At 46.2% G+C, this 27,124-nt stretch overlaps 1 protein-coding gene across 4 annotated transcripts in view; it reads right to left on the bottom strand.

The window, feature by feature from the left end:
- Positions 1–511: 511 nt before the first annotated feature.
- The window catches only part of PTBP1 (polypyrimidine tract binding protein 1), a 27,238-nt gene continuing 625 nt past the window's right edge, over positions 512–27,124 (bottom strand). The window contains exons 2-15 of one of the 4 annotated variants that reach the window (XM_057377581.1): positions 23,668–23,698; positions 13,876–13,954; positions 13,186–13,358; positions 12,093–12,239; positions 10,994–11,158; positions 10,185–10,295; positions 9,707–9,881; positions 8,989–9,066; positions 7,597–7,742; positions 5,065–5,098; positions 4,421–4,513; positions 3,899–4,115; positions 3,600–3,677; positions 512–3,275 (exon numbers count right to left, since the gene is read on the bottom strand). In XM_057377581.1, the coding sequence (XP_057233564.1) occupies positions 3,143–3,275; positions 3,600–3,677; positions 3,899–4,115; positions 4,421–4,513; positions 5,065–5,098; positions 7,597–7,742; positions 8,989–9,066; positions 9,707–9,881; positions 10,185–10,295; positions 10,994–11,158; positions 12,093–12,239; positions 13,186–13,358; positions 13,876–13,954; positions 23,668–23,698 (1,660 nt within the window). In that variant the 3' untranslated portion in view covers positions 512–3,142. Of the gene's footprint in view, positions 3,276–3,599; positions 3,678–3,898; positions 4,116–4,420; positions 4,514–5,064; positions 5,099–7,596; positions 7,743–8,988; positions 9,067–9,706; positions 9,882–10,184; positions 10,296–10,993; positions 11,159–12,092; positions 12,240–13,185; positions 13,359–13,875; positions 13,955–14,102; positions 14,201–15,062; positions 15,213–23,667; positions 23,699–27,124 lie in introns of those variants that run through there. The other 3 variants (XM_057377583.1, XM_057377582.1, XM_057377584.1) reach the window with 3 other exon arrangements.

The following is a 27,124-nucleotide window of genomic DNA, read 5'->3' as shown; positions in this document are numbered from 1 at the left end:
GTTCATGGAGAGACAGGAATGGCACCTCCTCCCACRGGATGGAGAATGCCACATCCAGCCCCACAGCTACAGCACAGGACTAGAGAGAGGAGGGTTTGACTCAAAGTGGGTTATTTTTTTATGGATATTAGCCAGAACGTATGGAAAGTTTAGGAACRTGAAGTAACAAAGTGCTGGAGTGTGACACAGGCAGAGCATCCATCAGTGATGGCCTGATGGCCTCAGGGCTCCAGCCTGGCACGGAGGGTGGGAGGGCCAGACCCCATCCCATGGCTCCACGGAAAYAGGGACACGCACTGCCAGCCCAGAGTGTGTGAAAAGTCAAAGTTATATAAAATGAGGCAGCTGGAATTACATGAGAAGGAAAAATCAGAAGCAAAACAGGCACAATAAAGAGGAGGAAGATCAGGAGTGAAGGATACAGAAGAATTTATTGAAAGCACAAGTACAGACTGGGCACCAACTGCTTCTACAATCTCAACAGGAAATAATGGAGCTACAGAAAGATACAAAGGTTGTTATAAAATAGTTTTAATTTCATTTCTTTTTGCATTACAAACATTCTTTGAAAGAGGCAATGGAATTCTGATGGTGTGTACGCTTCCCCTCCCCACCCACCTTCCACAATACTGAACCTGGAATTGCTGTTATCAAAATATACAATACATCTGGTCACCATAAAAAACTGGGTTTTGCTGCCCCTCATGTCTTACAACAGGTATAAAAAAATTATAAATATGTACACCCTTAGTTACTCACATTCTTTACATGCAAACACAGGATCCGAAGGGAGCACCCACCGTGCCAGGGGCCTGGTTACCCAAATCCATCTGCAATTTACACAGGACACCCAAAATGTCCCGGCTGGGGCCCGGCCCCAGGAGCCTCCCCAGGGCTGGGGAGGGTGATGGGGGGCACTGACAGCTACCCCAGTGCCGCTGTGCTGGGTGGGCTGGGTCCCCTGTGGGAGGAGAGGGTGTTTCATTGGGGAGGGGACGAGCCAACAGCCACAGAGAGCCCTGGCTGTGCCCTCCTGTAGGACGCTGGCAGGGCCCCAGAGAGCTTTGTAGGGACAGATCCCTGGCTCCAGCACAGCTCACCCAGATTTAGAGGTACCCAAAAGCAGTTGGGGTGATGCTGGCACTGGGGTCTTGCYCTCCTTGGGGGTACCCAGCACACCACAGCTCCAGCCGGACCCTCACTCGGACCTCACATGCTTCTCCAGCATAATTCATATCCTTGAGAGTCCAGGGAGGAACTATGGAAAGTTAAGACTTTTCCAAACACTCAGTGCTAGGCAAGTCAAGAGCTCCCACACCAAGCAAGGAAATCAGAACTTGCAACACTAAGACAATTAAAAAACAAACTTTGGTCCACAACTTGCAGAAAAACCCTGAAAAAAAGTACAAGATTCTTGTTATTTTGCATCCGAACAGGTTGCAGGTTAGAGGGAAATGTAAGGCAACATCGGATCACACGGAATAGAAGGCAGAATGGCCCGGGAAAGAGTTGTAAGCCAGAAAAAAAAAAATGGTTGTATCATTGGGAAAAACCGATCTGCTGCATTCTACTTTTAATAAATTCCCTTCCTAGAACAACATCTGGGCTTATAGGTTCAAAAGGTAAAAAATATCTTTAGCCTGGGTCCTTTTCCTTCCATTCCCGAGCGGTTTGTGCTCATTCTCTCAYACCCTTGGCTCTGCTCATCCTCAGCCACGACCTCAGCCTGGAAACTACTCCTGCCCTACAGCTTCAATTACAAAACAAAGAAAATAAAGTACAGTATACACGGGTAATACCACAAAGGAGTAAATTTAGATTACGTTTATACCATCTTATCATTCTATAAAAGGTACTTAAACTATTTCTTTTGCATATAAAGAGATTAGAATATTTGGTCAACTGGAAATATTGCTAGGCACAGAGGACAGCAACGGCATCAAAGTATAATACAAGGATTCAAACAAAAGCTCAAATGCTGAAGACATGCTCTAAGAACGATGGCGGAGCTACAGCAGCCTCGTTAATCTCCAATTAGGGGCACCAAGGTACCTCTGGCAGGCACCTTGCTAATTGTGCCAATTAGGGGCACAAAAGGTACCTCTCTGCAGGCACCTTTCTAATTGTGGGGTATCCAAGGATTCTCCAAATCCTAGCCAAGCATTTAGGTATATACACACACAATGTCGACAAACTCTGATTCATCTTCACAAGTGTCCCGCAGCGGCTCTTTTGTCTCTCACCAGTGCTCTGTGAGGGCAGAGCCTGCGGGCTCTCTCCTGACACTGGAATGTGATTTGGCCTTGGGAACGCTCCCCCACRCAGACCTTTGCTCAGTTACAAAGGCTCTCAGGTTAACTCCCACCTGAGTCTGTAGGTGGCAATGACCCACGAGCAGACTGGGAAGCGGCACAGGGCACGGGGCAGCGGAAAACTGCCCCGAGTCACAGCCCAAAATTTCCTTTATCCGCTTTGCCAGCTCCCCCAGCTGATCGTCAGCCAGAGCCTCTYCCCCTCCTCAGCTCTGCCCATCCCCTCCCTGCAGCTCGGATGTTTTCCCCAAAGAAGTAGAAGGTTTAAGGCACAGGAAAGCAGGTGCACAGGTAAGGTGGGATCAACGCAACCGAGTGTTGTGCTGGGCGGGTTGGGAGCTCCTGGTCACCACAATCCTGACTCCAAGGCGCTACAGTGAATTCACACAGTGGTTTTAGGTCTTTCAAGGCATGGATGGGTAAGGAAATTAAAAAAGGCATCAATGTGAAACCTGGTAAAACTTGTTGGGATCTGCTTTTTGGGGGAGGAGGAGCAGGAGGGGAGGGGAATTTCCCAGAGCAGGTTCCATAGTGTAAACTTGAACTTGTGATTTTTATTGGAACAGTCAAGATTGTTACCCATCACCGCAAGGTTAGCAAGAGGAACTAAAATTAATTTTCTTTTTTTTTTTAAAAACCGGTAAACTGATTTCTCTTTAAAAAAATAAAATCTCTGGTCTTTTAAGGTCACTTCAGCTGCATTTTTAAAGTGGCTTTTTTTTTTTTCTGGAATGATGGAAGTTGAAACCCTGGTGTCCAGCCTTTGAAGGTCAAGGCTGAACCCCAGAGGTTTTAAGTCAAGTCCATTTTTACTGAGGCCTTCCCAAGCTCTAAATGGTGGACTTGGAGAAGGACACACGCAGGTGATGGTTCTCCCCCAGGTCATGATTGTGGAGGTCAATGAGGGACTGAATGGCTTCTTCCACAGAGCCCATCTGGATCAGAGCCATTTTACGGTCCTTCCTGACAAGACACAAGTTTCAGGCACGTTTAGTTCCATTGCAGGAGCTTCCTCAACTCAATCCCAAGTTCTCCCATCCACCAGAGAATTAAGCCTCTGGGTATCTGCGCCACACTCACTTTTTAGAGTAGTTTCTCTGTGGCAAGCACACACAGCCCTATTGTTCAGTGCTCAACCCAAAGTTACTCAGGAATTCTTTATTCCACAGTCAAACACTGTTAGTAAGGATTCTGCTCACCTTTGAGCCTTTGACTGGAACCAAGTACTTCCACCCTTCCCATACAAAAAGCCCCAAGTAAAGAGAGAAGATAACACAGAACACTTACTGGAAGAATTTGAATCCTTTGACCATCCCACCATTGCTTGAAAATAACAACTTAAGGTCTTCTTCAGTTACTGAAGGTCTGAAACAAACAGTTTTGCCAGTCAAACAGATGTTGACAGACTAAGTTAAACTTTAAACAGCTAATTTTCATCAGAGACTTCTCTAAATTCCCTACCAGCAGCCTCTTGGCGTGGCAAGGCAATGGAACAGGGAGCTGGGTGAGCTTTCCTGACAGCAGAACATCAAGGCTGCAAACAGTTCAATACTCAGCCAAACAGAACTCTCCCYRCCAATACTTACGGAATATTRGACAGATGAAGAGTGGCAGAAGGGGGAAAGATGTTTTGGAAATTTTTGGAGCCTGGTTTTTTGAAACGATGTAGAGGAGAAGTCCCAAAGTCCTTGGTCAGGCCGTGGTCCTCCTGGTTCTCACGGGGCAGCTGCACCGTCTGGTGCTTGGACAGCGTGATGCGGATYGGCTTCCCGTGGAGCTTCTGCCCATTCAAGTGGCTCATGGCTGCAAGGGGAGGACAGACCTGACTGCAGGGTACTTTGGTTTTGTTCAGACATGAATTCAAGGCCAGAATTTTACTGCCCTCGCAGACTCCACACCCTGCACGGTCCCCCTGCCTCACTGTGTTCTTTGCCTACTTCCCTCTCGCACCCAAGAGCCACCCGTGCCCCAGAGCTGCCCCACAGCCACACCCCACAAGGCATGGATACATTTGGGTCTTCTTTTGGAAGAGAAGAAAATGCCAATATTAAAGCTTTAATTACCYATTTTATCCCTAACTGCCCAGAGTGTGACCCTGCCAAGCTTACCAAGCTGGGCCTGATTCCCATCGGCCATCTGAACCAGGGCGTTATCTTTCTTATTAAATAAAATCTTCACCCTCTGCACATCACCATAGACTCCTTCAAACAGGGGGGGAACAAGAACAGTCTTAGGTAAGGAAACAAAAAGTCTCATTCAACTTAACATCAGCTAATCAATCCAACAGCAACAACATCCATTCCCAACCAGAACTGATCTCATTCCAACCATGGCTATGTATTCTGCTCTAATTAAGGGAATTCTTATATAGCAGAATAATAATGGAACAATACATTAAAGAAAAGACATTGGGTTTCAGCAAAAAGCCAAAATCTTACTGCCAGAAGACTGGACAATTTTGCATGCTCTCACAATTTAAAACTCTTATCAAAGACATGCAAAGCAATAACCCATGCAGAACTGAACCAAAACCAAAGGCAAACTAAAATTAAACAGCAAACTAAGTAAACAATGTAAAACTGAAATTACGCATTCAAAAAAAAAAAAAAAAAAAAAAAAAAAAAAAAAAAAAAAAAAAAAAAAAAAAAAAAAAAAAAAAAAGCAAACTGCAAACTGTACATTTCTGAAGTATCAAAAAGTAATCTCAAATAAATGAAAAACAAGGTAATAAAAAGTGTGAATAATAACATACCGAAAAGAATAAAGAGGCATTGGGGTGTAACTCTCTTTAGAGAACAGCAGAGCAAGGCAGCGGAGGGACAGGGAAGAGGTAAGGAATCGAAGGGGAGAGCGAGGTTGCACAAATCGTCCACAACGAGGAAGGGCAGAGTCCCCGCAGGAAATGGCGAAATTGGTTGATGGATGATGAAGTTTTCAAGATGGTTAATATTGAAGGGCAGGTTGGTTTCCGGAGAGCAGGGTTTGTTTTATATATTTTTTTTTTTTTGGAAGGGGAATGTTTTTATTTTTTTTGTTTCAAGCAACAACAGGAAGCAGAAGTACCGTGCAGTCAGTTGGCAAAGAAATTCCGGATCGGGGGAAGAAAAAAAATTCAGGGATGGGGAGAAAAGAAAAAAGTAGCAAAAAACACAGGTCAGTAAATACATAAGGAATATGTAGTGTTCCATCAGTCAGATTTATAGAATTCTACAAACAATAACTTGCTTACAGAAACAGTTAATAGGTTTTACCTAGTGGAACACAATGATAAAGAAAAGGCATTTTTACTTCAGATATACAAAGGAGTAAGAGACAGTATCCCCCCAGAGTGACTTGCACAGCCTGCAACATCCAATTCAATTTCAGTGACATTCCCTAAAATTTGACTAAAAAAATTTTCTCTCTTAACAATTAACGACCATGTCACAAACAGCTTCATTTGCTGCTTTGGGGTCAGGGACTGCAGGAAGCAATCCATACCACAATATTTGGCTGAAAAAAAACAAGGAACATCCACCTTGAGTACCAACTACTGCTTTAAACGAACAGATCATGTGGATGAGTAGCTGTACTGCCACAAATCCCACTCCAAGGACTGCTGCAAGCACTCAAGATAAAAAAGCTGGTACCTTGTTTGCAAAGGACTGCTCCCTTCCCACTTCATGGCCTAACCTCTCTGTGCAGAAACCCAAAGAGTACTGGGTTACCACAGGTTGAGATGTGTGGACTGCCACACCCTTGTGAAGAAAAAATGGAGCCATTTCAGCTCCCATGATTCCCACTCAGGAAAACCCCATAGCAGTGCAGTCACTCCAGGCAATACTGCCTCTTTACTAACTGGTTGTGGCACAGGTAAGTTTCTACAACACTGATTATACAGGCAGTGGAAAAAGTTTCATGTCTGTTAGTTCACAGCTTCAGTTCAAGTCCCAAAGTCTCTCTAGCCCAAAGACAAGCTGGATGGAGAGTGAAGAGCTCCTCAAAAAAAACCACAGGGCATGAAATAACTGCTTGCTCCTGCCTAAACAGAGCTGTGAGCAATCTGAGAGCTGCAGCACAGCCCCTTGTCCTGCCACTGCCATCCAGGCACCCAACAGCATCCCCAGAGCAGTGTCACACTGGTCAGGAATAATGATGCCAACTCTTATTAAGACTTATGGTGGAACAAGCCAGAGATGAGAGCAGCTGGAATGGCAGAGCAGTTCCCAGGGAGCAGGAACAGCAAATCCCAAAGATGTTCCACAGCCCCTGCTGTTATTTCATGCCCTGGAGAGAACAGCAATGACAGGTAAGAGCAGTCTGAAACATGATCCAATTGGTCCACCTCATTAAGAGTTAAACATTTTGATCATTCATCACATCCAGGCTTCCCCTTTGATCCAAAGAGGTTTTGTGGTGACTCTGCCATCACTGGTAAGTTTTACAGCTTTGCAAAGTGCTATTAACGTGTGTGCACAGTCCCACCACTTACAGCTCCTCAACAGAGCCTTATCACTCTGCTGAACACCAGAGGTTCTACACTTTCAATCCAACCAGATCCAGGGGCTGACTGAAGGAAAATCCAAGCCCCCCGTATCCAATTCCCTTATGGTGRTGTCTTTCATTAAACAGGGTTTTTGTTCAAATATTATTTGCTTTATTTTTAGAGAAACCCAAATATTTCAACTCACTCAATTAAGTAGAATTGAAAATGTAAACTGTGAGCTGTTAAGGGATTTAGCTAAGGAAAAACTTCCAGGAATCCTGGAAGGGGGARATGTGCAAGCACATGGCAGAGGAAATACTGCACAGGTACAAGGTCAAGCTAGCAGGGATCCAGACACTACACAGAAAGAGCAAAGGTCAGCATGAAGCCTCTCTGTAGTTCTGAATTAATGTATTAAAAACTACAACATGCCAAGGAAGAGGAATGGACATGGCTATTCTAYGACCCAAATGACACTATTCCATGGGAATGGTGGGGAGACTTCACACAGAAGAGGGAGGAAGGGACAGGCATTGTAGTCTCTGGGGGACAAGAGCAGGCAGGCAGCATCCTTGGCTTTGAACCAAGAGCAATTTCAATTTGAGATGGACTTTCCCATTTCCCTTCAGCAACTAGAGTACTGCTCTGCCCTGCACCTGGAGCTGTCAGAGCAYGGCAGCGGCTGCTCTAGAGGTGCCGCTTCCTTTGGATACAGCAGAATTTCACTTTCAATGAATTTCAGCCCAATCTGTGTTCAGAAAGTGAAAGCAGAGATAATAGGAAGGAGAAAAAAAAAAGTAAAGTTAGGACTGCACTAACCTCTGGGATCAGATTGCTAACCAGCAGCACGGAGTGCCCTGTCCCAGCCAAGCCAGGAAGAGCAATCCGTCCTGCTGCAGCCGCCGCAGCTGCTGCTGGAATAGCCAAAGGAGCTAGTGCTCCAGGAACACTTGGAACTGTCAGGCCTGGAAATTAAAGAATATTAACCAGTAAAGAATTAACAGCACGTACTCTAGTGTATTTGCTGCACCAGAAGGGAGAACAGCACACCCTCCGAACCATGCAAGTCATCATTCCCAACAGTGCCCATGTAATCCTAAGGGCAACAGGAGCCTCCGCTTCTGGTGCTGCAGGAAATGTTCTGGTTTTCTAACAGGATTTGCTCTTGCAGTGCCTGRTGCTGAGCAGGTGCCTCAGCACTCTCGTGCGTGTTTCACAAGCAGCGGACGAGCACAAAGCCTCAGCTCTGCTGTGCAGGGCAGGTGTCACACAGGGGGTGTGGGGAGGGTCCGTCCAACCAGGGCATGCACAATGTGTTCTCATCACACATGCAACCACCAGGTACCCTGTGCCACCATCACCCAGCTCTCCTGAGCAGGAACCACTGCAGCTGGATTTACTGGCATTCCCAGACGGTTCCCAGTACCAGCTGGCACATCCTGTACCACCCTCCAAGGGCAAGAGCTTTAGAGCTCAAGAAACAGCTGCTGGTGGTCAGTTCCATGGATTACTCCCCAAAGCAGCCCCTGCCTGTTTCCTCAGCCTCAACAACCCACTCTGTGCTTGTTTGTCACAAGCAAGGAAATTCCATCACATTCCCAGAAAGTCAACATGGCTTGGAATGCTGAAAACCCAGCAAAGCTTGTTTAGGGTGGCACCCAGTGAGCGTGTTCAGCACTTCCAGCTTTCAGACTCTTGGCTACTTCTGGAAGCAGCAATGATCTGTTACCTACAACATGAGCTGTGAACTTCACAGTGCAACTGTCCCAGCACATGTAACCAATATCATATTTAAATACCAGCTTTCTCAAAATACTTAAGAAATAAATGGACAGATTGCTTGCTTTTGACCACATTTACAGCTGTTGAATAGAGTTCCCAACCTCTGCAATCACATGAGGAAATTCAAAGYACAAGAACTTGTATCTCCTCACCATCTTCCCTGATTATTTCAAAGCCTGCCTTTACTGTCTCCCCCAGCCTGCTTCATGTATTTCCCTCCCATCACCAGGACATTTCCCAGAGGTGCTGCAGCTGCACACAGCATTCCTAGCTGAGGTGATGWACTGGATCACCAGTTCCTTCCATGTCCAAGTGTCAGCATTTGGAATTTACATGGCTAACCCAAACAAAAACATCACTACTTTGCTTTAAAACAATGCTTCAGCAACAGAAAACCTACATCAAATTTTGACTTACGAAATACAGTACCTGCAGCCTGAGGAATGGCAAAAGTAGGAGGAAAGCCAGCTCCTGCATATGGAGAAGGAGAGATTATTCCTGGGGCACCTGGGAAAGACATACACATTATACAAACAAGCCCAACAGCACAAAAACTCGAAACTTCCCAGAACTACAGAATATTCTGAGCTGGAAGAGACCAAYAAGGATGATCAAGCACAACTCCTGGCCCTACACATGACAGACCCAACAACCCCACAATGTGCCTGGGAGTGTTGTCTAAATGCTTCTTCAATTCTTGTCAGGCTTGGTGTTGTGACCACTGCCCTAGGGAGCCTGTTCAGTGCCCAACCAGMCTCTGGGTGAAGAGCCTTTTCCTAAGATCTAATCTAAACCTCGCTAAACTCACCCACAACGTCTTGATCTGTCCTTCAACAGGAGCATTTAGTTGAAAGCTAACCCCTAAAACACAACCAGCAATTAGAAAATGACTCCCAAATAACAATGAACTTTCAGATTACCAAAACAATTCCTGGGCAAACACCAGGTGGCACCAAAGGAACTGACTGCTGGGACTAACACTAGATTTAGCACTAATCTGATCCTYGGTGATCCCCCAGATGTTCTTCCTTAGTCACACTCTATATAAATTTTGACCAAATACACCAGGATGACATCCCCTCCCCTTATCTGGACACACACACACACACAGTTGGATTTGTCCAGTTCCCACTTCCAGAACCCTCACCAAAAGCAGCTGCCATGGTCTGGTCCAGAGTGGGCTGGTTGTCCCCAGAGGGCAGGTCTGGGCGAGTGTAGTCTCTGCTCTTCTCRTTATTGTACTTTACATTGAGACTTGTGAGCTTGGAAAAGTCAATGCGCAGCGTGCAGCAGGCGTTGTAGATGTTCTGTCCATCCAGAGACTGCGAGAAAAAAAAAAACAGTCCTCAGCCAAAGGCATTCAGACAAGCCCACAGCAATTGCTCTCTGGAGAGAAGGTGTTAGACCAGCCCAAGGCTCCACCTGAGGACAGGTATCTTATGTGGAGAAGGCTCTGTTTCATTCAGCCCCTCTGGCAGCTTTTGAGTTGCATATGAGAGCAATTCCCTCCCACTCATGCTCTGTCCTTGAGGTAATGCTGCTGTCAGTCCMTTCCAATGTGCACCCTGAACTTGGATTAACTAAGGCAAACCCAAGTGAGAGTAACYGAGGTATGCAGCACTCACCAGTTTGGCATGCTGAGAACTCATGGGGTCAGCATATTGCAAGAGGGCCTGAAACTGGTGGTTCTTCGTGAATGTGATGATTTTCAAGACTGTACCAAATTTGGAAAAGATCTGCAAGGTAATATTTGTATATCTTGTTATCACATTTTCAGTAAGATAATTTCATATTGATCTCTTATTACAAGARRAAACARAAGTCATCCTATCAGCCTGTTAGCTTCTAACTGAGACACTGAGGTTTTAAACCACACCATGGGCATTGCTTAGCTGGCATCAAACTAGAACACAGAGTAACTGCATTGCCCTCTCAATACAGTTTGTTTATTCTGGGTTATTACAGAGGAATATTCACAAGCACCTTCGTTATCTCAAGTTCTTCCAGGAGTTTCAGGGATTATTAAATGTAGTCAAACTTGCATTTTAAGCATGAAGGTAACCTTAAGCAAGCACAACAGAGAGAGGGAACTTTCCAAACTGACCACTGCCTAAATAGCTCCTGGATACTGTTATTTGTTCCCAGACCTCAGAACAAGGACGAGGAGCAGCTACTGTTGCTAAAACCTAAAGGYAACCCGAAGAATTGTAATCAATCCAATTAAAGTGGACCAGGTAYCAAATCTCTGGAAACTAAAATCAGGCAAGAGTGGGGAACCAAAAGAAAGCAGAATCTTCTGTAGGTGTCAGGTCTTCAGAGAAGTCTGACATTTCACAAACGCAAACCCACAGACTTTGCAACTACAACAACACACCAGTTGCTGCTGCCCCTTCCTCSAGGACAATCTTCAAACAGTTTTGGTGACATGTTTTACCTGGTGCAGAACATCTAGAGTGACAGGRTAGAAGAGATTCTCCACAATGATCCTCAGGACAGGGCTCTGGCCAGCCATCGCCATCCCTGCGTCCACAGCCGCAGCGGCCAGCGCTAGGGGCCCGGTCTGCACTGCAGCCACAGCTTGCAGAGCTGCTTGGGCACGCTGMAGGATCAAAAATGCTGTTAGACCACACTTCTGCTTCCAAAATATACACCCTCAGCTCTCCTTGAGCTCCCTCTCTGCCAACAGCTTGCTGGATTCTGCAGTGAGCAGAACAGCCACATGCTGTTCCCAGTGCTGGGGCATGTTTAAYACAGGGCCAGTTAAGACCACCCCAACCAGTAAGGGCAAGGCAAAAATACAAACTARATCAACCACCCAGTACCTGTGCTACAGCAAAACCTTGCTCAGCATAAACCAACACAGCAAAATTATCCCATTGTTCTTCCCTTTTTCTAAACAGGGCTCTTCTGGAGTAAAAAAACATCTCCAGAATCCCAGACAAGCTGAAAAGACTAAAAGATTGAGGCACATCTGCTACAGGGATCCAGCAGTGAGAAGTGCCTGGGGATTCTACAGAGCCCACTCCCACACAGAATTTTGTGCTCCAGCTGCAAAAGGTACCCAACAGCAGCATTTTATCTGGAAATGGATGCTCTGATGCTGATTGGAGTCAGATGGAAAAATGAGAGGAGGCAAAGGGGATGTATTGGCARCCACCCCTGGTAAGGAGCCACAATACTTGAAATTCTTTCCTGTGTTCCTGTCCCAAAAGGTTGGAAAGAGAGGCTGAGCTGAAAACAGAGCTTTTCCCCCTCTGCAGAGTGTGTGGTGCAGAGACCCTTAAGGGCTCAGAGCCTTGAGATCTGCTGGGCTCAGGTGCTGCCGCCTCAAAGCTGCACATACCAGCATCAGGCTGCACTCYACCACAGGTGAATTTGGCCCCATCAGGGCTGTGCTTTATAGAAATATTTCAAACATTAGAAACAAAAATCCTAAAGCACCAGACGTTACTCAAGCCCCTGGATTTCAAACCAGCCACATCTGGCTGTGTGWCCCCCACTCCCTGGGATGACAATGCAGAGAACAAACTGACTGCCTGGTTTGGAGAGTTGTCTGTCTTCAGCTCCTTGTGGTTGGAGAACTGGATGTAGATGGGCTGGCTYCGGAGAACTGGAGTGACTGTGGTGTAGTAGTTCACCATGGTGTTGGCTGTCTCCTCCGTGTTCATCTCTATGAAAGCCTGTGGAGTGAAACCCAACACGGACACGTCACACCAGGACAACACCAGGTCACCCCGAACCCTCAGGGGATCTGTAGTAGGATTGGATTTTCACAACTGCATATATTTGTGATTTTGTACACAGAACTGTTTAAAATGCAGCTGGAAGCAGAATAAATGAGGATTTTCCCTCTCCAGAGTGAATTAATGCAGTGCTTCAATCCTASCCTAAGATCTCATGCTAAATGTACTTAGACATTAGTGTCTGCAAGAACAGAAAAACAGAGCAATCATCCAGACTCTTCACTTCTCCCCAGGGCAGGAAGCCCCTTCACTGCTCCACACCCTTAGGGGCTTTTCTCCCTCAGAAGAGGAACATAAGGGATTGCAGCAAGTCACTGCAGTAAGCACTTACACATAATCACACCACGCAATATATCAGAGGCACCTTTTCTTAATTAAGATTAAAGACATTATTTTAAGCAATGATTAAAGTTGGCTTGCTTTTTTACTCCTTAATTTGCAAGACAATTTAGTTACCAAATTAGTTCACACCTCCTGCATTACCCAAGAGCATTTCAGCCTTACCCAGCTCATTTACTAGATCTGGAAAGGTGTCCTCAATATGCCACGTTACATGGCAGTAACTCAGCTGTCAAGCAAGCCTGAGTGAAAAAGGCCAACTCATGGCACTGCTGTTCAAATAATCCCTGGCCTGCAATTTCCAAACCAGGCCTAACGCTAATTATAAGTGACAACCTGTAATTATGGACTGAGCTCCTTCTGCAGCCTGAAAATGGTATTTTCTACAGCTCATGGGATAATCACAGAAAAGTAAAATAAGAGTACGTAGAGGTTATTGACTCGTAACACATGGCAGTTGTTTAAACAACTTGGAGCTGGTTTCCTGATGACAAACTCATCGAGCCTTTGACACAACCCCTGCTTTCAATTATGGAGACAATACCTGGTTTTTTCCTTTCAACATTAGAAGATTGGTGACCTTGCCAAARGGTAAACCCAAAGAGATGACCTCTGCCTCTGTGACGTCACTGGGGAGCTTGCGGACGTGGATTACTCGGGATGGGATCCCGGTACTTCTGTTGTCTCCTTTGAATTTCTTGCTATCGTTTCCATTAGCTGTAAGAAGCAAGAGTTATTGCTGATGTGAAGGGTCTGGAAGAAGCAGCACACACATCCACTGCTGACACACAGATTCTGCTCCCCAGTTAGTTACTACACTATTACAGAGAAATTCCATAGTCTAAATWGACTCAAGTCTGAAGACACATGGTTTTACTCTCTTTTTCCCCCAAMTTACACGATGGGAGTGACATAGCAAATGCCACTGCAATGGAATCAATTCTCCAGTGGCCATTTCCTAGTTTGTGTAAAGCACACACCTACCCACCCACATCTTTAGTGCAGGTCTAAGCCACTAACCCTAGATTGATGTTTTAATTCTTTCCACCTGGCCTAGTGTTCTTGGCAGAAGTTTATTATTATTATTATTATTATTATTACTACTCAGCACTGTCCTACAAAAGGTCTAGTAAGTACTAAAAATGAAGAGATTTTAAAATTACAACTAAGAAGGAAAATCTAGACCTCCTCACAGTACTTATAAATTGCTGTGCTTGTTTCCACGCAGTATTACCTGCAGAAGGAGAGTTGCTGTTCATGATAAAGGGTCCGTTAGCAGTAACACAAGGAGAGAAAAGGTCCTCAGCTCCCCGCTGGAAGAGAACAGAYGAGAGGTAAACAGACAGCATTTTACTCAATTCTATCCAGGCACTCCTAAAGCAGAACAACTGAGAGAAAGCTGGAGAGGAGCTGAACAGAAGTGTAAATGAAAACATACTGACAGCGGGCAGTGAAGCTCACCTCCATGAATTAAATATCAGTCAGATCCAGTTTAGTAATGGAGCAGCACTATCCAGTATCTGTTTTCAGCTCAGCATTAGGGATCTCAGGGCTGGATTGTTGCTGAGTTGTGTGAAGCCACTACACGCAGTGCTGTGCACCAACAGGCACCTTCTCCAGTCATACCCAGCAAAACAGGTTYCTGACTACTCCCATCTCACAGGATTTTCACTCTGAGGCTGCCAAAACTGTCTGGGTATGACTTGGCAGTTATGAACCAAAGCTGTGTATTTTATGCCCCATTCCTGGAAGCGTTCACACCAAGGCTGGACAGGGCTTGGAGCACCCTGATCTGGTAGAAGGTATTTTCCTGATACAGCATGCCCTGTAAAGTCACCTAAATCACCTCAACTGACCAGGACTGGTCTAACCCAAGTAGTAGGTACAAAAACCACTACTAAGACAAAAGCAAACAYGCCTATGAATGACTTCTTAGCACAATCTATCCTTGCACACACAATACACCTTACAATCAGCACGGCTTAATTTCAAGTAAATTACACAGAAGACTTCAAATCCCATTGTAAACTGTGAGCAAACGTGATACTACAGATCTAACACATAAGAGCACTTTCTCATCATTTTTTACTCTATGCTTCCACAGAAGTGCCAAACTAAAAGGCTTTTATCGAAAGAAAAAAGCTCAGAGCTCATCCCTGCCTCGGCAGCTCCCACCCACCTCGATGGAAACATACCCCGCTCCACACCATGGCACCAGAAACCCTTATCTTCCACACGCCCTGTATCTGGTGGCACCTGCAGAAACAGGAGCTGTGCAACAACAAAAGCTCTGTGCACTCCCCCAGCAGACAGGCTGGGAAAGTAGGTCACGGAGAGCCCCAGAACACCCAGCTACAGACACACGGTTTGGGCTTTTTTCTTTCCCCCCTCAAATCTTGAATTTCTCGTTTGACTACTCACTGCCAGCTCTTCAAAGAGGCTTCAAGGACTTTGATGTCCCGAAGATGAGAATTAGGCCAGGTTCCAAACCGCGGTTCATGAGCTGCTGCTGGTCACCTGCAAGCACTGACCAGCTCCCACCAAGGCTCTGGCCTCGGTGGCCGCCTCCTCCTCCTCCTCCTCACATGGTGCAGTCATTAGGAACGGGGGCTTTTTAACAGCTGTTGTAATTAGCACTTCGATTCCTGAGTGCAGCAAGAGGCAAGCTGGGCCAGGAGGCTATTAGACTGTGATCCCATCCTTTGATGACTCAAATTAAGGCGTAATTCCAAGGCTAGAAAAAATCCTCCAGTTTCCTGTTAGAACACTCCTGTTCCTGCACTGCTGCTGCCACTCCAGGTATGGCTTTCCATGTCACAGCCTGGGATACACATGGCAGTTACCTACAAGAACCACTAACCAAAGCACAGCCCTAGCTACAYAATTCCGTGTTTCTGTCTTCATGAAAGCCTTCCCATCAAGCCTTAACGGGACATTAATGTTTTAAAACATCTTCTTAAGTATCAAGYTGTAAAATTCTGCACATCCAGAACTGCAGCTCTTCCAGTACAAAYTGATGTGTCTGTGCAAACATAGTGGGCAGCTCCTGCGATCCATCATGGAAATGCTGAGAGAATGAGCCACATATTTGGCTCTCATGAAGGCAACACTAGGAAACTATAAACTGGAAAAACAATTATTTATACCATTATGGAAAGAATTTAACTTTCTTAATGGTTTGTTTAAAATAAACATTTTCTTGCACATTTGAGAACTTCCTCACAGGCAGGGATGACATGGATGTCACTGCAGCCAGGCTCCACACATCCATGTCTCTTTAAGGAGAGCAATTTCCAATCCACTCCCCTCTTATCTTGGAGACAGCCTGTGCTGCCCACTGCGACCAGAGCCGGGAGGCAGAGGGGGGATGATTGTTCAACATCAAAAGCAGCAGCAGTCAATTTGTAAGCTTCCCAGCTGGAAGTACATGCAAACGAGGAGGGAAGACTGCCGTAGCTGGAAAACGGCAGTTATTCCAAGGTCTTTACACAAGGAAGCTTGCAGACAGTACATGCAGTACTGTGYAGTCACACCGAAGTTATTCCCCACATCTCCCTGTGCAGGAGTGGCTGCTGAAGTGACAGAGGAACAGACCCAGAGCCCCAAGGAGCCTCAGTGGTCAGCCCGTGCTGCCATCCCCATGCTGCACAGGCCAGTCCCCAGCACAAGGAAGCTGCATCAGCCACAACTTTTCATCAGCGGGTGTTCTTCCTGTGCTCCTGTTGGAGCTGATACCAAATAACCACAGGAAATAGTTGCTTTTTTGGAACGACCAAACCTGAGGCAAACTGAAACCCAATTCTCTATGACCCTGCCCACAGTAATGGGCATTCACAGCCTCCATCAGCTCTCTGCCCTTACACTTCAGGGATCACCAGTCTCTTTCCAGACTCTTTTTTGTCTTTTCTTCTTGTACATGTTAGAAACACTGAAGAGTTTCTCTAAAACCATGGTATAAATTCAAATGTTTTATACTTAGTATGCATTTCAGTACAGGCAGAGGAACCAAAGCAAGCCTGGTTGGTTGAACAGGTTTMGAACAGTTTCCCACCAACAACACATCCACTGGGAATTATACTGGSAAAGCCAACAGAAAAGTTATTGATTCTGAAGTTTTACATAATTTAATTTAAGTTTAAAATGAAGTAAACCCAGCCAAGGGCTGTGGGGTGCTCAGTGCTCACCCACATCCAAAGCACTGCTTCTTTCCCTGCTGCATTCTCTGAGTCGTTTGGGGARGCCCAGTTGTACTTCAAGACACAAATCTCCAACCCCCCGCTCCCATCCCTGCTCACAGTGGCATTAATTACATTGACATTTCTGCTCAGCCATTATTTCACAGTTGGTATTTTTTATGACAAGATTAACAGGAGCCACAGTGCACTCACAGCCCATCAAATTCCTCATTTGAACTAACAAATCTCCTCTTCCTGTTGACTGAAAACAACAACCACTACTTCTGGAGATACACAGCCAGATCCTACCTAGAGCAGCGTAGGGGCTGTTTCCACCACCCAAATCCCCAATCAGCAGCACACTGGCACCAGGGAAACCCTGCTGGGATAGGTTTCCATGCCAGCAGCCTCCTCTGGCTTGACGCTCCTGGCTACAGAAGGCCCCTTGCCCAAGCTGCACTAATTTAATCACACACCGTGCTCCAGGCAGCCCTGCTGCCAACACTTCCTTTGCTCCCTTTTCCAACTCAGAGAGAAGCAGGCAGCTGCAGCTCAACATTTCATATCTCCCCCAGTTGTATTTTTGACCACGCCCCAAACTCTAAACCTTGCCTTGCTTTAAAGTTTTAATGAGTAAATCCTAAGAATTTTTAGTCTGTCCAGGCTTTCACAGCTTAAAAAGCAACAGCTCATTCACACACACTACACACTGCCTCACYGCCAGTAGGATTTTACCTGGCTTACAATACTTTGGAATGAGGCCAGAGATTGTCTCAGCTTCTATCAGCACACCTAGAAGTGCTACAGAAATTCCCAGCTGCCCTATATAATCCTTTATCTACTTAAGATCTAGCACTTACTTTAAATGGATTACAGTAAGTCAACTACATCCTGCCTGTGCAAAAGGCTAGAAACAAACACAAACTAAACAACCACAAAAAATTATTCATTTCAAGTGAAACACGTGATATTAATCAACTTTTGGGCAGAACGTAAAATGAAAGCAATGGCAAAAGGAGCACATGGGAAGCAAGGGGACAATGACCAGAAAGACCAGAAGCCACAGGCTGGTCAAGCCTAAGATCTACAAAAAGCTGTTTGTGTCCCTGGCTCACTGAGGAAACCCTACAGAGCAGCAACACTGCCTCTGGATGTGGAGCACCTTACACTGCTCTGACAGACTCAGGAGAACAGTACTTTGAGAGGGAAAAGGTGGATTTTGGAAGCAAACAGGCCATCAGCTAACAGGAACTTCCAGAAAGCAAAGCAGGGAACACTAGCACCTGGAAACTGAAAAGAAATCAAAGAAAATCTGTCCTGCAAGAAGCCACAGCACATGGGCATCATTGTTCTTCACTTTCCCTATATTTGGAAATATTGTAGAGCCAATAAAAGACCACTGTAATGTTTTCACAAAAATGACACAGACCACTGAGCTCACCAAAACCCTCTGCTCTGATCAAAGAGGCAAGAAAATGCCTCTGAGCACAGGAGGAGCAAGTGGCTCATCAGGGGCTGTCCGAGGTCAGTCCCAAAGGGACGAAGGAATGCTCTGATCCTTTGGTTCACAGCTCAAATCCCTGTGAAGAAACTATTAAGAGAAATCCAGTCTGATGACACCATCATCACACTCATGTTACATTCCAACATTTTTTGCTGAGAGATTTGAGATTCAAGAATGGAACTAAATTTAAACTACTAGGAAGGATGCCAGTTTTCCTCACCTTCTACCCAAGACTCATGTCCAGCACAGCTCACTAATGTTTCCTCYCTATTCGCCTCTCCTGCCTCCAGCACTCTTTAGTCAGTTAAAGTAGTGTAAAAACATTCCAATTTGGGTCACAAACAAACCATGAGTCAACTTTTTTTTGTGAAGTGCTTCTGAAGAACACACACACCTGCATCCCCAACAGTTTCCAGGAAGCTGGGAAGTTAAGGCCAACAAAGCAACTTCAAGATTCCAYAGCACGGCACAACACGACGCTGCTCCCACCTCGGTGTCACTCACACCTCAGACACATGATTTATCACTTGATCAGAACCAAAGAAGTTGAGATCAATTTAGTTCACCAAATAACTCATGGGTGATGTACCAATTCAAACACAAAACGACATATGCCATTGAATTAAGTCCAGTAAACAGCAGTCAACATATTCCATGGACACAGTGGCAGAGATATCAGCCTATCTGGCAGGCACAGGGGACACTTATTTTCAACCCACGCTCTGCTCAGCCAACACCAGTCACCTGCCACTTCAGGCTTTTAAAACTGTTACAACCTCCCTCTTGCCTGGACAAGATCAAGGCCGATATCCCTACAAAACAGCCAATGGCAAGCTCCCCACTGAGATCCCCAATGGCACACTGGGCACACATACACTCCTGGCTCTTTGAAGCTGGGTGAGATGGTCAGAGCACGGCAGTTTGCCACTACGATACTGCTGCAAGTACCASCACTGTTTCTAGAGGCTGCAGACAGGCCCTGGAGTTCCTAAAAGCCACCAGACCCTCTAGYGCTGCATGAGAGCATCTGCCCACTCCGTGAGCTTTGGAAATGAGCTGCGTTAAAAGCTGGAGCACACACCAGCCTCACARCAAAACCGGATCCTCGACCCACTCATCCACCAGCCCCTCCTAACTTTCCTCCTCAGTCTCTGCTACTATGGAGACACCCTGTGAAACAAACCTGCCCTTTGAGCAAATAAAAGGTGTGGCCAGTTTAAATAGCCCAAAATTCCTAAACTCCAAGTGCTGCAGCAATGCAGTCATGCTGGCTCTGTAGGGCAGCACACACCCAGGCTTTATGATCCCCCGCTCCCGAGCTGGAACTTAACTACTCATCAACCTTGAGTTTTCAAGTCATTGCCATGGAGCAGAGGGGGCCTTGGCAAAGCACAAACACAAATCCTATCAGAGAAACAGCGCTGGATGAGTCACTCCAGGAACACAGAACCCATGCAAGGACATTTCTGCCCCATCTCTCAGAAGGCCAATGGAACACAGAGGTTTAGCAGGAACTCTCCAGGCAGCACAACTGCAACCTGAACTGCGGCTGTGCAGAGGCAGCAGCACAAAAGGGATGGCTCAAACACCRGCCCAGCATTCAATGWGTTCTCATAGGAAGCTTGAARGAGTTGTACCAGAATACCAGAACCACRGGGAAATTTTAAATAACACTTCCTCATCTTGCTGGTGTGAGAGGACAACAAATGTGGCATCAGCACAYCTCRTTTTCCAGTCTGACAATACCTGAAGCAGATTTCAGAGACCACAGTCCATCACKACAACTWGYGGGATTAAAAAGGTGCAGTTGAGTAAATTCACACGTATTAAATATTTTCCTTATTTTTTTAATTAATCACAGATTGAGATCAAAGTAGGCCTGAGATTCAAATCTTCTAAACCCATTTTATTAACACTTACATGACTTGGAAGACCTAGGTGCATAAAGCAACGTGGAGCACTCTCAGGTGAGATGGAGSTGTTTGGCACACCCAAGTGACCCAATGCTGCCCCAACAGCCACTGCCATCCGTGTCTCCTGCCACTGACATGTGGCTCCCATGTGTGCTCACGCCTGATGGGGAGGCCACAAGAGCCAGCTTGTTGCAGCCTCTAACTAAAGCCATAGGAGGGGACTGGAATTTCCTCACAACATTCTTGGCCCACTGCCTGAAGCCATAATTACTGTTCCCATAGCAAAGATCCTGGCTTCACCACAAATCACTTCTATGCAGTCAGCCTGTATCACACTCCAGCAAAGCCTGTTTTAAAAATTAACTTCTCAAACGCCACAGAACTGCACTTTTAGTTTCTGGAAGGGAAATCTTTCAAGCAGACCTTGACTTAGCCAAGAAACTATGGGATTATTCAGCACCTAAACTATTCTGAGACTTTTTTCAATCACCAAAATGAAATTTCACTTAAAGAACAGCAACGTGTCACAGTTCATCCCCTCTCTAGTCTTGCTCAGACTGTGAAGGAACAATAACCAGGGAAATTAAACAAAAGGGCAAGGAGAAACAACACAGGGACCTTGATCAGACTACTTGCAAAAAGAAACTGCAGGATCAAAGAGCACTCAGAGCTCAAATACAGGGCCTCCATCTTAGGGCCATACTTTCTTCCTTTTCAGACAGCAGTGAAATTATGGGAAGAAGTCTCAGGTCATGTGTTTCTAATCTGCAGGACATTCCAGAAGGCCGTGCAACAGGAACCCCCACACTAGAATGGCAATGAGCTTCCTAAACAAATTCACACACTTTAGACTCTGGAGCCTGGAATGGCTACTACAATTACACCTGATTAAAAACAAGAACATTGGGCAGCACAGTACTCAGAGGAATAAGCCACTTGGAAACCTGGGGGCTTCTTAAGTTAAACAAAATTTTAATTAAGAACTCGGAAAAATTAATAGATGGGTGCAAATACTCTTTAATATGAAAATTAAGGATGAGAGAAATTTTTTTAAAAAGTATCCACAGCCTGCCTTTTAAAGGAATAATGTGGAGCAAACTAAAAAAAAATACATTCATAAAGTCCCCAATTTCCAAGTTAAGCTCAGCACTCACAGCAYGAAGACACCCAGAGGCCACTGGGAGTTTGCTGTGACACGTTGCTCAGCTGCAGTTTGAGTCACAGGCACTTTTCCTACTTATCTGAGACAGCTTTGGGACATTCCAGTCACAGTAACAGTCCATGGACAAGGTTACTGGGGGGCTCAATAGCACGTCACTGAGTATAGCAAGAGCCAACAGCTTTTGGGGACTGCCTTCTTCCAACACCCTACAAACTTCTACCTTCTGAGCACCATTCCTACCTTCTACATGCATACACATCAGGAATGAGTAAATTTACACATCAGATTAAAAACACTTTTCCAGCTCAGATCTCCACATGTGATTTGGTAGCTCAGCCAGGAAGCTCTCGTGAGCGTGGAGGATAGAATGGACACCCCAGTCCATGCTGGATCCCATGAGCAGGGGAAGGTGTTTGATGTGGCTGCCCCAGGCAGAGATGGAAGCACAGGAGAAGCTTCACTTTGCTCCCAGATGTGCACAGACTCCAATTTACCAAGAGAAACCCACAATACATTACACCCCAGCACTAACAGAGAGACTTCTATTGCAAGACTACACCTGCATATTCAATGACTTATTTTAACACAATCAGATAACGTGGCTACAGTAAAAATCAGTTGAAAACTTACCTTTACCAAGATGATTCAGCTTTCCTGCTTGTTTTTGCCACTCTTTAAACTTTGATTCAACTTTCCCTAAATCTGCCTCATCTGACTTGACAAAAAACTTCATGTTCCTTGCACAATTTAGTCTCACCACTCCCTGCCTGCTGTCAAAYAGSCACAGCCATGGGTACAATGCTGTCYCATGTCAGGGGCGAAAGCACTTGGATGGGATTGCTCCCAATCCTCATCTGAGCCATCTGACTGCAACTAGGGACTGGAATGCCCCCAGATGGGAGCAATGAGGCAGGCAATCCCACATCCCAAAACTCTGAGACTCCCTGAGCACTACAACTACAGTTTCAGAAGCTTCCTGGTAAAGTCTAGTTATGTAAACCCACTTTTTACAGTTACAAATTACACATTGTTAAAAACCAGGGGACCTTAACTGACACTGATCAGTTTACCAGCAGACGTTGTATCAAACTGCTCCAGGCATGCCTTGGTCCACCTTTCATAACAGCTATGAACTATTAACCAACCTTATTGTTCAGGCTCAAGCCTCTCCTCCTGGCATCCGATGGCAAACTGAGCTCCTTGCAACAGGCARCATTTCCACCCGAACCACACACTATCATTAATTCAAATTCCATATCCCCACAGGAGGAAAAGTAGGAGTAACCTTTCCCCCACAAGTGTTAAGAGCCCCTTCAGACCCCTAAAGCACTACCAGGCTGTCTGTGCTTAACACAGTTCATTCTGTATTTTCAACACAAAAACTCTGCTGGCCAGCAGCACGTTCTGCATGATGTTCCTACCCCATTCTGCAGGGCTGCCAGTGCTCCCAGTGCACCAACTCCACTGTGTATCAGTCCCCATCCCATAGCATCGCTCCCCTGGCCCTCACAAGTGGCCACTCGTGGCTCTCAGTCACTGGCAACTCTGTCACTGGCTCCCCAGATGCCACTTGGCTGCACTGCCAATGGCCAACACATAAACAAGGCCGAGCTCACTGCAGTCCTGACCCCAGAGCTACAACATTCACCAAATCAAACCCAGCCCTTTAGCCCATCCTGTCCAGCACATTCTGGTTTGGAATTTCGCAGGACCAGCGCTGATCCCGTGAATGTGACGCCTGTTGCCACCTGCGGCCGATAAGGAGCCTCCTGTCAGCACTTTGAGTTTAGGTCTWAGGCTGCACTTTCCAAACCTGAGACTAGAAGGGCAAAGGTCATATTTACTGTACTCACAGGAGATAAAAATCAACTGCTAAACCCTCCCTTCTGTGGCTGAAGGATTTTTGACATATCACTGAGCAGGAATTCACACAAACAAAGGAAATGGAGTTCTCCAAAGGAAAAGGACCAGATTCTTCATGGAGAAGCATTGTCTAGCACACAAGTAAAAAGCATGGCTTGACATTTCAGCAGGGGAAAGGGCAGTTTCTAAAGGCAATAAAGCTGATAATCAATGCCCAAATGCCAAGAGCTAAATGCTGAGCCATATTATAAGTTTTAAATGCACATGAAACTGAATTATCTTCTGGTTAAAACCAATTTACATGGTACCAGAAATAACCCTTTATAGCTGAAGATCTACATTTGGTGAGACTAAAACTAGGTCAGATGCTGAGCAGTGTAAAAAGAGAGAAAAAGTGAGAAGTGCCTACCTTTGTACCAACTGTTATATCTTGGACAATGCTGTAGAAAAAAGAAAGAAAAGGATTAAAAAAGTTAGATAGGTTTGCCACAAAAATCCAGCATAGTTTACAGTAGTAAGAAAAAAGCAAGTCAAAGTGCACAGTTGTCTTTGCAGGTGAGCCAAGGACAGTTTATACAAAGAAAAATTATTAGATGGTGATGGTGGAGACCCAAGACCCAGCAGTGCCAGAAAACTGCAGCTCTCCCACTCCCTATGGCAGCACCTGCTCCTCCTGTGAGGGCACGGGGTAGGAGTGAACCCGCCCACGCCCAGCAATGTGACCCCAACTCTGACCACACCAAGAGRAAAAGCATCACGAGTCAGCTCCGTCACCAACATCCCCTTCTGAAGTTCCTGTCCCAGACACACAGAGCCTCTGCCAGGCTCGGGGCCATCTCTAGCACGGCTGAAGAGACCAACACCAGTGTTCTGGTGGTCCCAGGGGCAGAGCCAAGTCCCAGCAGAGCAGGAGGCAGGGATCACAGCAGCCCTCAGGCCACGCCAGCACTGCTGGAGCCAGAGCAGGGCCAGATCAGCAGAGCACCCAAAGGTACAGGGAATCCCTGCCTGGGGTACAGCCTACACAGGACTCCTCTATCAATTCTAGGAAAAAAAAAGAGTTATTAAACTCTACCTCAGATGCTTAAACCTCCTAGAATGAGACTTTCTGAWTAACTTAGATGAAAAATAGCACCAGCTGTATCTCAAGTGACCGACATCAGCTCCTACCAGCACTGAACTCTCCACACCCCAACACACACCTCCTTACAGCAATGTCTTCCACCAATGCAGTCAGAATGGTTTGCCTATGGCCTGCCGTGTGGGACCCAGGTGATCTTTCAGAGCCTTACAGCACCTCTATATTACCATTTCATGGGACTGCCCCAGACAGCCTAATGATTTCATTTATACCCCTGCACTGGTTATTGCAATTTTTAAAACAAATTCCAATCTTCTGTAAAGCAGCAACACAAAACCAAGAGCAGAAACGACACCTTCAGACTGTCATGGACACAGCTCTGCCCAGTTCAATTCCTCTCAAAGAGCCGCCTGTAATTCCAGAGCACAGGATGCAGCAGTGGCCAGGTGACTGACCTGCAGCAGCYCCACAGAGCAGGGAGAAACACAGCAAGGAAGGGACACTCCTTTTTGAACCAACAATATGAAACCTGAAGTACTCAAGAACAACTCTACATGGCGACTTCACATGAGAGAACTTGCATTTACTAGTTCTTGCTTGCCTCCCCTCTCAAAACAACTCATAACTTGCATCAAACCTTCCCCGGTATCATYAGGCCGCCCGAGTGTCCACAGCGCCACAAATGAACCACAGCCCCAGCACAAGCCAGCTCAGCTCCTCACACTTCCTCTTCCCCACAACCTGCCGTGTCATCATAACCCAGAGCTCTGCAGCTGGAGCCACAGCCCGATCCAACGGCTGCTGCGGGAAGCCACACGATAGTTGCGCATTTTCCAAGGAAATCCTTGGAGAAGGCTGTGTCTGACAACAGGCACTGRGTGCCCAGCACTGGTCACTCACCAGGCAGATGAGGTGGCTGCACTCGAGGGTCAGCTTTAATAAACTAATGAAACCCATCTGCATGGAAYAGTTCAATAAACCAACATCCCTAAACACAGCACACATTCCTCAGCTAACACAYAAACACTAATCCAGGCATTTCCAGAACCTTAAAAAAAACTATTGCCAACAAAGCACAGTAAGAACAGGGAATGCCCCACATTTTCCAAACTCTCAAACTTACCCCAGAGCAGTTTCTCCCACTTCCTGTTCCTCCTGTGGGCCTCTCACACAGGAAATGTTTTACATAAAGTGCCTTAGCAGGGGATGGCATTTAGAAGTATCCAACAGGAAGAGACTTTTTATTTGCCAAGAACTATCGATTCCTGGGATATTGTTGTAGCCCACTTGATAACAAATACCACAGGAAACAAACTCCAACAGTATTTCAGAATTTTATTCAAGAAATGTGCAATGTATTTCCAGTTCCCACACCCCCTCAGTAAATTATTCCAATCTTCCTTCTCCTGTCCTGCACATCAGACTTCAGGAGGGGATTAAAACATCCCAGTTCCAAAAGAACAGGCAATAAAGCCATTCATAATTTGTTTTTTCCCATGGAATAATGGGATAATTCCTACGCAATAAGAGGAAAAATTAAGCAGCACCAGTAAAACCTCGAGGTCATTTTCCAAAGCAGCACTGACCATAYGGACTCCTCACATGTTTTAACAAAGCAACTTATTCAAAGGGGATCATTCGGGCACAGCTCAGGATCATTTTCGGGACAAGGAGATGGGAGCAGCCTGGAGCCAGGGGCCACTCGCTGCCAACTCGGCAAAAACCTAAAACCATTTTCCGAAGCAGCTTTTGAAGTTTCAGCAAGAAGACAGGGAGACACTTTCATGGGGCAAATGGATCCTGCACCGGGATCTCCAAGAGATGAAGGGTAACTGAGACTCGTGTGTTACACTACAACTTGTGCATTCAAATAGTAACTACTTTTAACACTCAGAGAACATCCTCCTTCCCTGGAACTACAGCTGATAACAAACCGATTTTTGCCACTAGAATGTGTGATCTCATGTGCTAAGAATTTGTTGGTTTTGTTGGTTTYTTTTAATAAAATCATTCAACATGATGAGCAACTGGTTAAAAGCGGCAGAGCGATCCTGGATTGCAAAAATTGTAAGATACAGGATTTTTACGGGTTTTAAGAGAAAAACAACACTGAGACGCCACCTTTTCAGCGTGTAAAAAAGCCCAGACATGTGACTACGCCCAGATCAGTGTTCTGAGGCGGAAAGCGAGAAGGCACTAATTTGGGCTTCCCGTACTTACGGCTCTGGGAAAAYAAACTGCTTACTCGGAGGCCTTTAGAATTATTTTAACTACTGCGCGCTAGAAGAAACAAAAAACCACATCACTAAAAAAACCCCACGCCATACAGGAGAAGAGAAGCTCGGAGAGCTCGTTTTCGAGAGAGATCCTCTGATAAAACACTCGTTTTAGAGCGAACTCCGCCGCAGAGAGGCCCCGCCGGKCGGTGGTTAAAGAGGAATCGACGCTGCCCACGATAAAAGTTCAGCTCTGGAAACTCCCCGAGTTTCCCGGCGTGCGGAGMGAAGTTTTCTCTCGCGGACTTGCGCGGGACAACGGGAGAGGGGCCGGGGCTGCTGCCGTACCTGCGGCGCTCAGGTGAGGCGGCGATGGAGCCCTGCCCGCCCTCCTCCCGCCAGCGAAACTTGGGCGAGCGAAAACCGGTCACAAAAGGAACCCAGGGAGAGTCCCCCCCCTCCCCGCCCCCGCCCGCGGAAGCGCCAGACAATGGGAGGGAGCGCGGCCGTGAATCACCGCCCGCCGCCCCGCCAGGTGCGCCCGCCCCACCCGCTCCGCCCCCGCGGAG

Source organism: Malurus melanocephalus, unplaced genomic scaffold (genome assembly GCF_030028575.1).
Source record: "Malurus melanocephalus ecotype Western Australia unplaced genomic scaffold, MMel_1.1 scaffold_318, whole genome shotgun sequence".
In the NCBI taxonomy this organism is placed as follows: domain Eukaryota; kingdom Metazoa; phylum Chordata; class Aves; order Passeriformes; family Maluridae; genus Malurus; species Malurus melanocephalus.
This window is presented reverse-complemented; position numbering and strand designations above follow the sequence as displayed.